The 19,047-nt window shown below is 41.5% G+C and overlaps 1 protein-coding gene across 1 annotated transcript in view; it reads left to right on the top strand.

The window, feature by feature from the left end:
• Positions 1-18,191, top strand: part of LOC143525475 (NACHT, LRR and PYD domains-containing protein 3-like) — a 38,975-nt gene extending 20,784 nt beyond the window's left edge. The window contains exons 9-11 of the mRNA XM_077019488.1: positions 5,103-5,276; positions 14,723-14,769; positions 14,935-18,191. Coding sequence (XP_076875603.1) covers positions 5,103-5,276; positions 14,723-14,769; positions 14,935-15,467 — 754 coding nt within the window. The 3' untranslated portion in view covers positions 15,468-18,191. The remainder of the gene's footprint in view (positions 1-5,102; positions 5,277-14,722; positions 14,770-14,934) is intronic.
• The last annotated feature ends 856 nt before the right edge of the window (positions 18,192-19,047 follow it).

Genomic DNA, 19,047 nt, shown 5'->3' with positions numbered 1-19,047 from the left:
GCTATAAGATTAACTGGGAGAAGAGTCAACTGATGCCCATATCAGATGAAGTTGACTTAGATTTTCTAGGTACAATGCCATTTAAGATTACCAAGTGTCACTGTACGGCGGGCCCCCTACTGGTCGCCCCCGTCTACAGCAGCAGCTTGTCCTGTGGGTGTGGTGTTATGTTCGTCCCTCAGGTGGGTGGAGCCCGTGATCCGTCTCACCTGAGGGTCGTTTGTTCGTCTATATATGTCTTGTCTTTGTACCAGTTGACCGCTGGTTATTATATCCTTAATTCGGATCAGTTCACGGGTTTTGGTTTGCGCACTTTACATATTAAACTACCCTTTTTCCCTGAGACTTGGCGTGATCGCTTCCATTTACTTTCGCTCACCCTACCCGTCACACCAAGGACCACTTCAAAACATTGGGCATAACAGCTACTCGAGAACATTCACAGCTTCTGAAAATCAACTGGGAATCCAAGATAACACAAATAAAACAGAATATTGAATTTTGGAACACTTTACCCATCTCTATGGTTGGTCGTATTAACGCCATAAAGATGGTCACCCTCCCCAGATTTCTTTATATCTTTCAGTGTATTCCTGTGTTTATTCCCTGCTGATTCTTTAAGAAGTTGGACTCTATTATAACATTTTTTATCTGGAATAACAAAACGGCCAGAACTTCCAAAAAAATCTATGTAAAGATAAGGCAAAGGGAGAATTTGAATTGCCACAGTTCAAACTATACTACTGGGCAGCCAACTTAAACGCGCTAGCCTTTTGGCGTGAATGTTTGTTGAGAGACAGTGGACACGAGAACAGACCCACATGGCTTCAGGTCGAACTGGCACCCTGTGGTAGCACATCACTCTCGGCGCTTCTCAATAACCCTGCCAAGGTAAAAATACCAACTAACATTAACAACCCTGTTATATTGCATTCCTTAAAAATTTGGAGACAAATTCAGTCAGTTCTCAATTTGCCAAAGATATACACAGATAGCCCCATTTGTCATAATCACACCTTTCCTCCTGCATACCAGATCCTGTTTTTCCATCCAGAAAGACAGAAATATTATCACAATGAAAAATCTCTATGTAGAGGGAAATTTGCTGTCCTTTCATCAGCTTCAACAGTCTCACGGTCTACCATCATCACATTTCTACAGATTTCTTCAAGTCAGAGATTTTCTCAGGACGCACTTACCGCAGTATGTGCATTTGCCTAAACACAAAACACTGGATTAAGGGTGACCTGCAATAGTCGCTGATTCGACTATAGTCGACTAAACCCCCTAGTCGACTATGAACATCATAGTCGAATGTACCATTCTAACTGCATGGGGGTGCCCAAGGATGCAGCTAAGCATTAGTTGTTACATGAGATGTCTTTGTTTTCGTTATATATATCCTTTTGTCAAATAAAATCATCCTAATTTCTGTTAATAAATATTTTAAAATGATGTTTGCGCATTAACAATAGGCATCTTCCTTACTACACATTAATAAATCACACCCTGCAGTTGCACAATCCAAACGAGCGGAGCTGAACACGCTACAGAATACGCGCAGCATCTGCCGAGATTATAATGCTTACTAAAAAACTTCAAAAGTATTTTGAAAAACATAAATATGAATCAAACAAAGTAAAGTGCAAGTTATGTCATCAACGTCTTTCATTTTGCACGACAACAACCAACATGGCATTTAAAACGCGTAAGGCGGAAAAAACCGTTTGTCGTTTCAGTCGTGTCGTCTCGTCTCGTTGCGTCTCGGCAAGTAGGCCTATAAACATTTTTTGTTGTTGTTTGCTTTTAAACCCCGTTACTTGAACCTTTACTTGTATTTTTTTGCTGTTGTGTGGCAATTTTTTTAATATTTTCAGGCAGGCATATTTTATTTAAAATATTTTTGACATTTTGCACAGTGCCTGTCTGACAGTTCGATATGCGCAATGCGCACTGACGGTTAATGTTCTCTAAAGTTTCATTTTTAAAAAAAGTAAATAAATAAAAGCTGAATAAAGCCAACCTACCGTGTTTATTCATTTATCTGAGTGTTTTAGGTTTTTACTTTGAAAAAGAAAAAAGTCCTGAATGAGAACGGGATCCCGTTTAAGGTGCTCTAAATCAAAAATAAAAATAAACCTGATTCGACTATTAGTCGACTAAAGGGAAAAGCTGACGAATCAGATTCGACTATGAAAATCCTTAGTTGAATACACCCAATGGATAGCATCCTTCGTCATGTACCTGGTACCAAGGGATCAGTTTCCTTCTTCTACGAAGTGCTACAGGCCCGCATGACGGTGCCTATTGACAAGCTAAAAAACGATTGGGAGCAGGAGCTTGATATGCAAATATTCAAAGAAATGTGGAAGTCTGCACTTGATAAAATACACCAAAGCTCTGTAAATGCTAGACATACACTAATACAAGGTAGTCCACAGACTCCACTATTCTAAGACTCGGCTCCACATTACACTTAGAGCTGGGCGATATGGCCCTCCAAAAAAATCTTAGATTAATTTTTTTTATCCGATTTTCGATTTTAATAGATTTATTTTCCTCTACTAAAAACTACAGATGATAAAGGAATGGTTAAAAAAAGTTTAATTTATTTTTCACTTAAATTTACCCTTTGGGGTTAAAGTGCAACCAGAAACAAGCAAAAAACAGTTGTAAACAAGAACATTCAGTAACTTTTAGAAGGCTTTCTCCAACATAGTTTAAGCACTGACACAATGCAACCTCAAACTTAAAATAAATAAATAAAACACACCCTCAAAAAATAAATAGATATAAATAATTTGGTGCCCTTTTTAATAAAATGGAAAACAAATACAATTAACAATTGTTGCATGTTGCGTACTGACAGTCACGCTGTCTACATTCTGATTAAGAACAGGGCTGCCCTCACTTAAGCCTAAATTCCAGCACTTTTCAAACCTGAAACACAATGTAACATTAAAATTCTTCAGGTAAATGTTCCTTCCCCTGTTTTTGAGGGGTGTTTCTTTATACTACCACAGTTTACACTTTATACTACCATAGTTGCCAGGTTCGCGTTTTCACGCCAAATTGGGCTTGTTTGAAAATCCTGCCGCGGTTAAAAATTATGGGGTGGCGGGGTGCGTTTTTTTTGGCTACTTTTGAGTTGGGCCACCGCGGGAGTTACAAGTCAACACTAAGAATGGATCGCGATATAATACTTAATTTGTCTCCATTTTAAACACTCAACACCCCCCGTCGACAACTTTGGGCTAGTTTAGGCTTCTGAATGGCGGGTTTTACCCTGATTTTGTGCGGGATATTTTTGTAGGACCTGGCAATCCTGCCTCTGCCGTTCGCGCAAGGTGTGCGGAGCCCCGCGCTACGGTCACTCGCGAAAGTTTAATCCATTGAAGCGGGTTCGGTAACCGAGGCAGAAACTGTTTGATCCAAAATATCCCGCGGAGGGAAACTTTATTGATAAAGCAACTGAACAATAGCACTCGTCGCTCTCTCTCTCTATCGGTTTCAAACACACCTTACAGCGAGGACTTGTTTGGTCTACGTCTGACGCTGCAAAACCGAACCAACTCCAGATCACGGAGCTAGTTGCTCCTTTCTTGAGCACAAGCTCCGCCGTCATGTTTGTGTGTGTGTGTGTGTGTTGAGGGTGGATGGGTGGGAGGTGCTAAACTCACTGAACTGCGGGAGCCCACAGTGCAGCGTCGGTGGTGAAAATTAAAACTCAGGAAATCGATTTTCTTAAAAACACATCGTCCTTAACTGTAAATTCAAATTAATAGATAATATCGATTAATCGCCCAGCTCTAATTACACTTCACCGATTTGTGACAAATGCAAATAAATATGAAGGCCGAGTGGTCTCCCTCTGTACACTGCTAGCCAAACGCCTCATTCTGCAGCAGTGGAAGTCAGAAGCCAGCCCACTGTTCCACCAGTGGCTCAGGGACCTGTGTAATGTGCTGCATATGGAGAAAATAATCTTATAAACAAAGACAAAATTTTCCTGAGAACATGGCAACCCCTGCTCAACAAATGGGCGACATCCTAGGTGTTAGTGTTGATCTTTTTTGCCAGCCCCTGCGCTTGAGTCTTGAATCATAAGGTTCTGAACCAGTCCTGTCTAGTAATTTTTGGCGTATAACACACATATTGTAGTCTGTCAAGATCCTTTTTTTAAATTTTTTAAATATTTATTCCTCTTTTTCCCCTATGGACTCCTCTTTGGAGGTACTAGAGGGTTCGGTTGGGTTTAGGGGTGGGGAGGGTTTGGGGAGGTGAATTGGTGGTATGAGGTTCGGTAGGTGGGTGGTAGGTGTGGAGAGTGTTGTGGTTCCTTCTTTGTTTAAAAATGAAGATTCAACTATGCTTATGCCTTGGCTTGTATGACCTGTATCTATTCTTCACACTAAAAAAAAATTAATTAAAATAAAAAATTTACTACATGAACTACATTTCATTAAATGACCACATTGTGGAGAGAAAGAAAAATTTGTGATGCAAATCTGATTCCCAGAATCTCCTAGTAGAGAAATTTAACACAATAAAGAGACACAGATGAGTCCTTGTCCAAACGTGTGTGGGTATTTATGGAAACACACACACTCCTACATAGAGCTGAACATACCCACACACCTACATAGAGCCTGCAGAAACAGACAGCCTGTAAAATAGCTCTGCCTCAATTGTTTATAAATGTTCCAAATCCAGACGTCCACATCAACACTACTGTGAAAGATCTGTGAAAGGCAATATCTTTTAATTTTATTTGCACATATGACAAATACCCAATATTAAAATGACATGTTATGAAAAGTCCACCTTTTCAGTGCTTGTGCACATATACATTTGACAACATTATATCAAAGCTCACAGCTATGCAAATTAGGATAATCAGGTTTAATATTTTGGAGGGTGTTTGGTGGTGTAGGATCATAGTTGAGGAATGGATATGAGACCTCACCATGTCAGTAGTTTATTATATAGCACAGGGTGAAGCCTTCACTACAGTTACTGACTTCTCTAGCGCCCCATACTGGCTGCTCTGCAAATGCATCTCCCTCACTTTCTCTCTCTCTCTTTTTCCCTCCATTCTGCAGATTGTCTGGTTGTTTGGTCACAGAGGAAGGCTCTTCTTCTCTGGCTTCAGCTCTGAGTTCAAACTCCTCCCACCTGAAAGAACTGGATCTGACTTACAACCACCCAGGAGACTCAGGAGTGAAGCTGCTCTCTGCTAGACTGGAGGATCCCCACTGCAGACTGGACACACTCAGGTATGTAGGAATCCCCTTAAACACCCTGTGTGTGAACACACACTCCAAATGTGAGAAGAACAGTGTCATACATAGAAACAGCACACATGACACACACATGGCCTTATTCCTAAAATACATACAGTATCATATATGACACCAGTGGCAGGTCGTCAGTAGGGGGCGCTGGGGTGCCGCCCCCATCAAGTTATCCAGAATCTTAGGAATAATTCATAACACTGATTATGTTTAAATTATTTTTTTTTAATCAGGTAATTAACATTTTCAAATGCCCATCACTATTACCAGCATCTACACTGACAAATGACATTAGTAAACTATCTAACTAACAATGCTACCAAAATGGAGCCCAGGTGTCTACAAGCAGTGTGGGAACTCGACAGGAAATTCTAGTCAGGCTGTTTACTCACTTTATCTGGCTTTATCTAGTTTTTTCTGGCTTATTCTGGCTGTATCTGGCTTTATCTAGCAACCGTGAGTATTATTTCTAGACATTATTCATGTTTGCATATGGGATGTGTGATGCGTTGAGCCACGAGAAGAAATAAAAGACACACAACAGACAACCAGACTCCTTAGTGAGTGAGTAAACGTGGATATTGAGCCAGTTACTAACTAGGATACCATTTGGACCCGCGCACGCTGCACACATTGAATATTGCAATGACATCAAAGTCGAAAACTTGCTAATGTTGAAAATGACTCAGATAAAATAATCTGAATAGAGTCAAGAACCTGCACAACCTTCAAGTTCGCCACTGTAATTCTATGCTATGACTGGATTTCGTTCACTTGAGGGCAAACCCATCGTCCTTGAAGATACTGGAAAAATTCTCGAACAATGACTAGCGAAATGGACGATGTGAATAGCGATTCTCGTGATTGCTGCCAGAGGGTGCTAACAGCTAAAGGAGCAGAGAGCAGACTTCATTTTCTCACAAACACCAGAAGAAGTCAATTGATGGCCAAATTCAGTGAAATAGAGCAACTTTTGAATAGTGGTGATGTGACATCAAAGAGGTGCAAACCGTAGTCAAAGTATAAAAATTTATATGCAGAACTAGTTGAATGCAATGCTGCAGTAGCTTCATGTTTAAGCAACGGTGAAAAGGAGGTTGACCAACAACATTGGTTTCAGCCAAAGACCGATCAGTGCAGGCAGTTTATGCTCAGTTAAGAAATGGATTGAAGCCAAGGCATGTGATGAAGACATTACACCGATGGATAATATATCTGAGGTGTCAAAGACTTCAAAGGTGTCGAGTGCAACCACAGCCTGTGTGAAAGAAGAAGCAAATAGAGCCGCATTAATGGCGCAAGCGGCAGCTTTGGAAAAGAAACAGACATTAGAGTTGAAAGAAGCTGAAATTAAAGCTGCAAAGGAAAGACTGGAAATAGAGACAGAGCTCACGGCTTCTGCTGCCAGAATGAAAGTATATGAAGAGACTGAAGAACGGCAATCGCAAGCAGATAAAAGGAAACGTATTGCAACATTACATGACATCTCAGATTACGATGAACATACATAGTCACTACATAGTCAGCCCAGGCCCACACCCCAACATGATGAAGGAGCAAGAGAGATGTATCAGATGATGCAACGGCAAACAGACATTACAGAGCTGCTTGCAAAGAACCAACATCTGTTTAGATTACCACAACAAGATGTACCAGTATTACAGGGGGATCCACTGGAATTCAGATATTTTGTAAGAGCTTTCAGCTATGCCATTGACTCTTAAGCAGGAAATGAAGCAGATAAGCTATATTTTTTGTAGCAGTACACCAGAGGTGAGGCTTCTGATTTGGACAGGAGTTGTTTGCATATACCAGAACAACGTGGGTATGCAAAGACCCTCAGTCTGCTGCAAGACAAGTATGGGAATGAGCTGAAAGTGGCTGATGCATTGATTAAAAAGGCATTCAAGTGGCCCCAAATTAGGACTGAAGATGAAAAAGCTTTCAGTAAGTTCTCAGTATTCTTGGTGAGTTATAGAAACACTATGGAGGACATTGATTATATGGCAGAGATGGACAATCCCACCAACATGAGAGCCATTATTGCCAAGATGCCATTTATAATAAGAGAGTGATGGAGAGTTCATGCATATGACATCCAGGAGTGTCAGAGAAAACGAGTCAGATTCATCGAGCTGGTGGACTTTGTTGAACACCTGCTCTTCAGAGATCTCAACCTCGTACTAAGTGAAAAAATGATTGCAAAAGTGAATCAAAATGAAAAATCAAGGAAATTAGGAAAACAAGGAAGTAGTTTCACTACTAGAGTAGAAGAAATGAAAACAGACAATGGCAAAGGGGTCATTCCATGTCAAATCAACCAAAATTTAGATTGACCATCTCAGAATCCCTTCAAACTTTCCCCATTTGTAGGCAGATATGTTTCATGGAAAAATCCAAAGTATTTCTGTTCCATGTTCAATATTTCAAGAGTTGCAGCCGTTTTTGTAAACCCTCCCCCCCCCCCCCCCCCCCCAGACGCATCTTTTGCGAAAGTGGCTAAATAGCAATATTTGAATGTGAATATCTCTAAAACTATTACAGCTAGAAGGTACTTTCTGGTGCTGTAAGTTTACAAAGTTTACACAAATTTAATCAACTTCTTGGTTGATTTGACATGGAATGACCCAATAAATATAAAACCTGATGCTGGGTTAGCGGATTCAAAAAAGAGAAGCTGAAAAACTATGATTGCTCCACCAGATGGCGCCAGTTGACTATCAAGTACTTGAACATATGTTAACTCAGCGTCAGGTTTTATATTTATTGGGTCATTCCATGTCAAATCAACCAAGAAGTTGTGTAAATTTGTGTAAATGAATTTTTTGTGTAAATACTGCATTTTAGCACAACATAAATTTAGTTTTGCTTCTCTTTTTTGAATGTTATTTTTCCATGATATTGGTGATTTTCAGTGGTGAATAAAACCACTATATCAAAAAAGGCCATTCCAATTTTTCTACCATATAATCAGCACATATCAAAGTATATAACAGAACAAAAAATTGAAAAAATAAATATAGGTATTTTGTGAATCAGTGTCCAAACAAGGGTACCGTACGTGTGAAATTGGATATTTGACAAATTGTGCAAAATATATGACAAATTGTGCAAAAACTGGACCACATACAGGCAACTTTATTATTACTTCAACATTGCCACTGGAAGTACTTTGAAACATAAAACATAGATCAGCCTTCTTCTACTCCATCCATGAGATAAAGACAGCACCACAACTTACAGCACCAGAAAGTACATAAATTACAAGTATACAAGTTTCTAAACATACAAAAAAATTCAGCCTTCTAGCTGTAATAGTTTTAGAGATATTCACATTCAACTATTGCTATTTAGCCACTTTCACAAAAGATGCGTCTGGGGGGGGGGGGGTAGTTTACAAAAAACGGCTGTAACTCATGAAATATTGAACATGGAACTAGAGTTGCACGGTGTACCGAAGGTTCGATTCTTTTTCGATACTACGTCGTCACAAACGATTCGGTTCTTTGGCTGTATATGCTGTATATAGCCCAGTCACTAGCTTCAAATGAGTCAAATTAGTAGGCGCAATTTGATTCAGTTCATAAGAAAACTGATTCACACCGCAGCAGTCGGTGTGGCAGGATTCAGATAAACGTAGTGTTCTGAACAAATGACTCGGTTGAGCGCCACACGCACGCGCAAGCCGGCAGAGCAGCAGCGAGCGTAGAATGGCGTCGGCTAAAATAACAGATGTTGTCCGCGATTTGTGGACAAAACGGGCGCGAGGAGTGAAGTGTGGGCATATTTTGCTTACATTGCTGATGAAGAGGGGAATCTGACCAACACCACAAACCCAGTTTGTAAACAGTGTTATAAGTCTATCCAGTGCAGAGGAGGGAACACCAGCAACCTAGCTAAGCATTTAGCAGACAAGCACCCTGATCTCTACAAAGAGCTGAGAAGTCGACAGGTTAGTGTAGTTAGTCAAGATACATTCTGTCTGTAGCTTTACTAATCAATCAATCAATCAAATTTTATTTATATAGCGCTTTTTACAACAGTTGTTGTCACAAAGCAGCTTTACAAGTGCCGAGTCCTAGCCCCCAGTGAGCAAGCCAAGGGCGACAGTGGCAAGGAAAAACTCCCTAGTTTTTGCATGAGGAAGAAACCTTGAGAGGAACCAAGACTCAGGGGGGGAGCCCATCCTCCTCTGGCCGACACCGGTCACCATGACAACAACAACAATATAGACAGAATGTAGACAGAATGTAAAAGATGCAATAATGTCCATTTAGACCGAAAAAGATGTAATAATGTCCATCATGGTGTAGGCATCCGGTTAGGCAGGAGGTGGCCGGCCAGGATGGATCGCTTGTCTCTCCTCATCTCATTATACCTCAAGCAGGCGGGCAGCCATGTGGAGAAATGAAACAGGGAAAATTAGCTCTGTATGAGGACATATACAGGACAGGTAAAATTATAAACATTTCTGGAGTGTGGCAGCAACTCCGGCACTAAGTTAAATTATTACAGCCTAGCTAAAAAAAAAGGCAGAACCAGAAGGTAACATAGGCTTGGGGGCATTCTGAGACAATGGCATCCGTCCACTGCACTGTCAACAAACTTGAGTGACCACGAGCAGTGACAGGATGACAGCACCAGCACCCCAGTCTACCATAAAACCCTTCGTCTATGAACCCCTGGACCTGTACCTTTATCTAAGGGGGATATTAATTATCAAATGCTAGACTAAATAAGTGGGTTTTCAACCTAGATTTAAAGATTGTGACTGTGTCAGAGTCCCGGACACATTTAGGAAGATTATTCCAAAGCTGGGGGGCCTTATAAGAAAAGGCTCTTCCCCCTGCTGTTACCTTGTTAATTTGTGGAACTAATAACAGACCAGCACCCTGTGATCTTAGTTGACGTGGGGGTTCATAGTAGGAAATAAGTTCCTGGAGGTATTCAGGAGCAAGCCCGTGTAGTGCTTTATATGCTAATAATAGAATTTTAAAATCAATACGAAATTTAACTGGGAGCCAATGCAGGGCTGATAGGACTGGTCTAATATGCTGAAATTTTCTAGTTCTGGTCAGAACTCTAGCTGCGGCATTTTGAACTATTTGAAGTTTATTTAGATTCCTATTTGAACATCCTGACAGTAGTGAATTGCAGTAGTCTAGTCTAGAGCTAACAAAGGCGTGCACCAATTTTTCTGCATCATCCTGTGATAATGCATTTCTTAATTTGGCAATGTTGCGGAGATGTAGAAAAGCTATCCTAGTAGTATTATCTATATATTTATCAAATGATAGGTCGGAGTCGAGTATGACGCCTAGGTTTTTGGCTATTGTGCCAGGTGTAATGGGATAGTCTGCAAGATTAAGCATTCAATTTGGAATTTTCTGTCTTGCGGCCTTAGGGCCCACAAGGAGAACTTCTGTTTTGTCCTCATTTAATTGTAGGAAGTTTAGAGACATCCAGCATTTAATATCTCTTACACAGGCCTCAATTTTTCCTAAACTGAGTTTGTCATCGGGTTTGGCTGATATGTAAAGTTGAGTGTCATCCGCATAGCAGTGAAAGTTGACACCATGTTTGTTTATAACTGTGCCCAATGGTAGCATATATAATGTAAATAATAGTGGTCCTAAGATGGAGCCTTGCGGGACCCCATATTTAACCATTGTATGTTTGGATGAAATATTATTGAGCTCTACAAACTGATAGCGATTTGTTAAGTAAGACTGAAACCATGAAAGGGCTGTGCCTGAGACTCCAACCCAGCATTCTAACCTTTCTAGCAAGATCCTATGATCAATTGTGTCGAAAGCTGCACTAAGATCAAGAAGCACTAACAGTGATACATAGCCTTGATCTGATGCAAGGAGGAGATCATTTGTTACTTTAACTAATGCTGTTTCAGTACTGTGATGGGGCCTAAAACCAGATTGGAACTTTTCAAATGTGTTATTCCTATGCAGATATAGGCATAATTGCTGGGCAACAGCTTTTTCTATGATCTTAGATATAAATGATGTGTTTGAAATGGGTCTATAATTAGATAGCACAGTCGGATCAAGATTTGGTTTCTTGATCAGAGGTTTGATAATTGCTAATTTACATGATTTGGGCATGTGACCTATTGTAATGGATGAGTTAACTATAGTTAGAAGAGGTTCAGTTACAGCTGGTAATACCTCTTTTAATAACTTTGAGGGAACTGAGTCTAATGTGCAGGTAGTACAATTTAAGGAAGAAATTATTTTCTCTAATTCTGAGGCACTGTCCATACGACACTGGAGATTTTTAAAAACTGAGGTTTTTGTCTCCATTTTCAAAAGTATCTACGTCCACACGGCTGCGTATCACAACACGCACACCACTCAGAAACGCTGCAATTAACATGATCGTCGTACTTCCCACAGAATGACATCAAAACACTTGAAGAAGAAGACAAATGTATTGCTGAACAACTCCAGTGCACCCGTGAAGAATGTCTAAAAAGAAAATTGATACGAGTTTCTTTATCTTTATTTGTCTTCTCCAGAATCGCCGTACACGATAAGGTTTGTACCTTCGGGTAGGAGGATTCGAAAAAACTGAACGCAGCGCATTTAGGCGCCTCCGCTGTGTTATGTAATGGGAAACTAACATTAAATTAAACTGTAAACATGTTAATAATCCGCTAATTGCAGAGACAACAAAAACAATCACGGAGCTGTCCATGCTGAACAAGCTGAGCGAATGTAAACAAAAAAAAAAGACGTGGGCAGAATCATTATGTGACGTCAGCGTTTTCCTAAACATGCGTTTTCTCCGTCCACACGAAAACCTCTGTTTTGTGTGGACAGTCGGCTGAAACGGAGACAAAAACCTCCGTTTTTAAAAATCTCCGGCGTCGTGTGGACGGGGCCCAAGTTTAACCCTTTTCAGTGTTATGAAGGGGATAAGCTTGGTTTCCTGGATAGGGATTAGGTCTAGTCATAGACAATATTATCCTTTTAGAATTTTAAACAATTAAATCATACACACACACTGTTTATGCACTCCTTTATAATCGTGTGTCCGGTCATCAATAGATTAAAGATAAATAAATACTGAGATAAATACTGATTTGCATATCTGTCACGTGCCGCCTGCCTGCGTGATGGCTACTTCGGCGACGGAGAGCGATTTTATCGCTTGTGGTGTGCACACAGGGTAACACGGAGAGGAGTGTGCAGGAGTTTTGTTTTGGTTTTCTCTATTTCTCCATTATCCCATTGGCTGTGAAACATGAACACAAGATGTTCACGTTTTCGCGTTTCCATCGCAAATCTGTGGTCAGGCACGTAGCCTGCTTGATCGTTACACTGAACATGGGCTTATTAAAAACGGTAAACGGTTGATTAATAAAATGGAGCAGTGAGTGTTAAAATGAACATAACATTGTAATGTTCTTCTGTCTCTTTATTTTCCTTATTCAGAACTTAACTTCTGCCCGCCCGTCAGGTTCACATAGTCAGGCTACCATTACCTCTGCGCTAGACAAACAGAGAAAATATGATCACTCCTCTAAAGAAGCAGAAAGACTTAGCAGAGCTGTAGCTGAATACATCTGCATGGACCAGGTGCCTGTATATACAGTTGAGAAAACTGGGTTCAGAAATCTCATACAGCAGTTAGACAGAAGGTATGACCTGCCTGGCAGAAATTACTTCATGTATACCGAAATACCTAAACTGTACAGTGAGATCCGCAAGGTTGTTGATGCACAATTGGCCGAGGTTTCATTCTTTGCTTGTACTACAGACCTCTGGACAAGCAGAACTGCAGAGGCATACATGGCTGTCACCATTCAGTTCATAACAGAACAATGGAAAATGCAGTCTTGGTGTTTAGACTGTACAGTGCTGCACACTGACCATACTGCAGAGAGTTTACATGAGGCCCTTGAGGAAACTTTAACTGAACAGTGGAAGCTGGACATATCCATCATGGCTGGAATAACAACAGATAATGCCTCTAATAATGTCAAAGCATTTGAGCAATACAACTGGATCCCATGTTTTGTCCACAATTTGCACCTGGCAGTAAACAAAGCCTTGGACATTGACAGAGTAGCAGCCTGTCTGTCCAGGCTCAGTAGAACGGTCTCAGCATTCTGCAGATCAAATAAAACGACCAGATCACTAATAGAGAAACAGAAGACGTTGCAGATGCCAGAACACATGTTGTTATGTTCAGATATTTTTATTGTTTTTTTTTTCTTCCAAGTATCGTTTTGGTATCGAGAATCGTGATATTACAGTTGGTATCGGTATTGAAGTCAAAATTTTGGTATCGTGACAACCCTACATGGAACAGAAATACTTTGGATCTTCCCATGAAACATATCTGCCTACAAATGGGGAAAGTTTGAAGGGATTCTGAGATGGTCAATCTAAATTTTGGTTGATTTGACATGGAATGACCCAAAGATGATTCACCAAGGCCACAGAGTGATGTGTCATACAACCGTGCTTTTACAAAACCATGCTTGTAGTGTGAGAAGAACCATACAATGTAAGAGAGTTATAAACTTTGGGAAAAACCACATAAAGAAAGTAACATTCTTAAAGAAAAATGATTCTGCTTTGGGTGTCTGTTGAAAGGTCACTTGAGCAGGGAATGTAAAAGGAAGATGACACGTGAGATTTGTGCTTTGAGACACCCCAGTGTGCTACACATTTCAAGTGAGGAGAGAGGTACAAAGGAAAGGCCTGTTGAAGCTGTGACTAGTGATGCCAGCACATCCAGGGTTCTGTCAGCTCTTCCTCATGAGACAAGTGTCTGTACTGGGGCTGGAGAAGATTGTGTGCTTGTCGTAGTTCCTGTTAGAGTGAAGTCCAGAAAGAGTGACCGAGTTGTAGAAGTCTACGCATTCATAGACCCTGTCAGTTCTGCCAGCTTCTGCACTGAATCACTGGTAAAACAACTGAATGTTCAAGGCAGACGAACTGAGCTCATGTTGAGTACCATTAACTCTCAGAGTAGAGTAGAGTTACATTATCTCAGATTTGGAAGTCAGCAATCTAGAAAATTATGATTTCATTGCGTTAACCAAAGGGTTAGGGTTACGGTTAGGGTTAGGTTTATAAGTGTGCACACAGAAAAACATTCTGGTGTCCAGATAGAACATAGCACTCCTGAAGGTGCATGTGTGTGTGTGTGTGTGTGTGTGTGTGTGTGTGTGTGTGTGAGTGAGACAGACAGTATGGTCATCTAGGTGCATGTGTGTGTGTAAGAAACAGACAGACAGTCCTGTTATCTATGTGCATATGTGTGTGAGACAGACAGAGGGAGGGAAGTTGAGAATTGTGTGTGTGAGTAATAGAGTTTTCTTCCTCTATTTATATATTTCTGTCAGGACAAAGCCTTCAGAATAAAAAAAAACTGTGTGTGTGTGTGTGTGTTTTCTTTAGAGTGGATTATGCAGGGAAGATCAGACTCAAACCAGGACTAAGAAAATGTAAGCAGCAGTTATGTAGTTAATACACACACACACGCACACCCTCACACAGATACACATATACATACACAGATACATAAACACACAGAGATACATATACACAGATACACACACACACACACACAGTATGTGTGTGTATCCTCTAATGTCTCTTCTTGTGTGCAGATGTGTGTGAGCTCACACTGGACCCAAACACAGCACACACACATCTCTCTCTGTCTGAGGGGAACAGAAAGGTGACGTGTGTGAAGAAGCAGCAGACGTATCCTGGTCATCCAGAGAGATTTGATGGCAGGTATCAGGTGATGTGTAGAGAGAGTCTGACTGGACGCTGTTACTGGGAGGTTGAGTGTAGTGGAGATGCTGGTATAGCAGTGACATATAAAGGAATCAGCAGGAAAGGAGGCAGTGACTGTGAGTTTGGATGGAATATAAAGTCCTGGCTGCTGCGGTGCTATAATAACAGATACTCTGTCTGGCACAATAATAACTACACTCACATCTCTGCCCCCTCCAGCTCCAACAGAGTAGGAGTGTATCTGGACTGGCTGGCCGGCACTCTGTCCTTCTACAGCGTCTCCTCTCACACACACACACTCACACACTTGCACACATTCCACTCCACATTCACTGAGCCCCTCTATGCAGGGTTTTGGGTTTATTCTGACTCCTCAGTGTGTGTGTGTGAGCTAGAATAACCTCCTGTGTACTGAAGCAACACCCGAGTCTCCATGGAATCACACACTCCTCTACACACACAACTGGAGAACAAAACCTCTCTCTCTCACACACACACACTTTTTGTTTGACACTTACTACACACACACACACACACACACACACAGGGCAGTCCAGTTGTGTTTAATGTCTTATCAACCAACGTACATCTATGTTCTAGATAGGCCTTTTGAAATGTTTCAGCGATGCAATGATGTGTCTTTTACAAATGTTCATGCACATGTTTAATAGACATACAACTATTTCATCTGTATATGGACATGCTTTCCATTGATCTGTGTATGACTATCTGGATGTCTGGAGGTTTTGTACTTTATTTCATTTCCTTTATGTGTAGGTAAGGTAGTTGATATGGTTTTGTAATAGACATTTTGTTTATTGTTCTGAGCATTGGGTTGATTCCTGATACATCCCTGTGCAGTTGTAAATAAATATTTACTATTTTTCCACTATCCATATTACAGTTTCTCCATCTCCTTTTCTCTGTTTTGCTATTGCTTAGAGTAGCCATAACAGCCCTAACCCTAGACCAGGGATGGGCAACTTCCATGATAAAGAAGGCCAAAATTTTTTCAGCACTATTATTGGAGGGCCACATGACCACGCACTTCAAATAATTGGATATGAAAGACACTACAAATTATTCTCAATAAGAACACATTTTAAATGAATTCAGATCTGTATGTTTATTGCACCAACATACATCTATTTTCTGCATATAAATGCATTAACATGTCCTTAATAAGCAACAAAGACAAAACAGTTGCTTAATAAAAAAGTGCAAAAAGGAATTTGAACTCCTTCATATCAAAGAACTGTAACGCGTAGCGCGCTGTGGAGCGAGGAGGCGGACACAAACGCTGAGAAGGGCGAGATTTAATAAGGGGAATTCCATAGACGAAGTCGTTTGTACACGGGTCAAAACGGGAGAGGCGTCCAAGTGGTCAACAGGACAGGCAGGAGTCGTAACAGGAGACCCATTCACAACGGAGAAACACAACGGAGACGGAAAATACCAGAACAGCGATGACAGATAATCCACAAAACCGAACAAACCACAAATAACCGACAACGGGCACACAGAGATACAAGTACACAGGACTAAACTAGACACAACTGAACACAATGACGACACGGGTGGCAGACAGAGGGAAACCAGGGCAACAGACACGCAGGGCGGGATAAACGGGCAAGGAACAACACCCACACGGGAGAGGGGGGCGTAGCCCTACGTGACAAGAACAAAAAAGTCCTGCTCTATCGTTTTTTTTTCTTTTAATTATTAAATTATTATTGATCTATTTGTGTGTTACGTTCGCCAGCCCCCCCGCTCAACAACTATAAGTTCGCCATCCCTGCCTCCCGGACCTCAGTGTAATGATTCACGGGGGCGGGTGTGACGCAATTGCAAGAAAGATAATAATTTATTAAACAGAACAGAAACCAAAGGGGACCAGAGAGAATAACCAAGGGTAGAAGAAGACACACTAGATCGAACATAACACTATAACCACGGCAACTAAGTAACGTACCTTACAAAACACTAATGAACACAATACTAGAAATATTCGAACATAAACACACTATGAGGAAGGGCTCCGAAATTAAAAGGACTCCTTTACATATGACAACAGACAAACAACAACTCAAAGGCATGACAACAACAATATAAACTGGACTGAAAAAGCTGGAAAACAAAACTAAACGCACAGGGATAACTCTACGAACCAAGGGGCAAAACGAAGGCTACGACAAGGTTTAACTACAAAAGAGAAAACTGGTAGACGGGAACAAACAACAAACGAAGAAACTAAAACAGAGAGACAGGGAGGCGGGGTACAAAATACTAGGGAAGACCTAACTAACCAGGAACAACTAAATGAATAAGCAAAGACACAAGAGAATTACAACAGGGAAGACAGAGCCAGGACTAACCATACCAGCACACTGGGAACGACACAGGTTACAGAGCATGGAGGTGAGCAAGGCGGACAATACAAACAAAGACCGACACGGGAGTGAAACACCACGGGGATTAAATACACTGAAACAAGGGAGGTAAACGAGACTCAGGTGTTTGTGCTAACGATGAGGACAAGACCGACAGAGGGAGGAACAAATGGGAACGGGGAAGCTAGGCGGGACTAGGGAGGAGGGAGGGGCTAAACGTGACACTCAGGTCAGAGCTATCTGCCAAAATTGGACCGCGGAAAAATATAGTTGATTACCCCTGCCCTAGACCAACACAAACGATAACCCTAATCCTAGACCAATACTAACAATAACCCTAACCCTAGACCAATGTAAGGGATACAAAACGTATGTGAGCACTTTTATTTTGAAACACGAATGATTCTCTTATTTTGAACCTTGTGAGCATGGGATGGAATTTTGGCTATCACCGTGGGTGGGGCGAGAGATGGGGAGAGAGAAGAGAGGATGGGAGTGAAGGGTAAGGAGTTAATTACAGCTCTGTATCAAGATAGAGTAAAAAATCCAGAGTGAAACTCCCCGGGTATCACGGAAGGCCAACATTGGTCACAAGAATCGCCATCCCGGTAATGACCGAGGAATGGTTAGTTCGCTAAAGTCGTGTTGGTTTCTTTTATGTAGATATAATTGGACCGTACTGTCAAGAGGGTCCATACTGTTTCTTTCCGATCACAACACGTAGGAGAAGCATATTAACCCTGCATAACACTATATAATTTCATATAATATTATTTATTTATATATATATATATATATATATATATATATATATATATATATATATATATCAATCAATCAAAGTGACGACACTGTGACGACACTCCTGTTTCCTGTTTTCACCGGCGCACGGCAGCACGCTCGCACGCAAACGCGGATTCACGTATCACATTAGCATAGCTTAGCTATAGCCTAATACACTTACATTAAACACTACAATTCTAAATCAGTATAATACACTTACCGACATCTGATTATTTTATCTCGTTTCTGTTTTCTCGTCTCTTTTTTCTCCCTGTTTTCTCCCCGTTTCTTTCTTTCTCCCTCTGTTTTGTCTTCCCTGTTTTTCATGGCTACCGCGGAGGAACGGGCTCTCGTCAAGCTCGGCTCGGAGCTGGACAAGTTGGGTCGGCAGATCCAGCGTCTTCTGGAGAAGCAAGCGGAGCTCACCCAGGAGAAGACCAGGCTCGAGGCCGCCCGCGACGCTGCCTACTCGGCCGTCTCCACTCCCTCGTCACGGCGGCTCAGCGCGACCGCCATCTTGACCCGGGCACCAGGCTGGGAGCGCCAGCGAGGACGCGGAAGGCACCCGGCGTCGTCACCCCTACCTCAGCCGGACTTCTCCTCTGCGAATCCGTTCGAGGTGCTCAGCTCCAGGTCCTCCGCCTCGCCCTCACCCCTGCGTCCGACACCACCCTCACCAGCGCCGGCACCGAAGAAGAATAAGGGCGGTATCCTTGTTATCGGCGACTCGATAACTCGACACGTAAAGATTCACCTGCCAGGCGCTAAAAGAACCCCCACTGTGTCATGTTTTCCAGGCGCTCGTGT

Source organism: Brachyhypopomus gauderio, chromosome 1 (assembly GCF_052324685.1).
Source record: "Brachyhypopomus gauderio isolate BG-103 chromosome 1, BGAUD_0.2, whole genome shotgun sequence".
NCBI classification, from domain to species: domain Eukaryota; kingdom Metazoa; phylum Chordata; class Actinopteri; order Gymnotiformes; family Hypopomidae; genus Brachyhypopomus; species Brachyhypopomus gauderio.
Note: the sequence above shows the minus strand (reverse complement) of the source record. Positions and strands in the feature narration are given on the sequence as shown.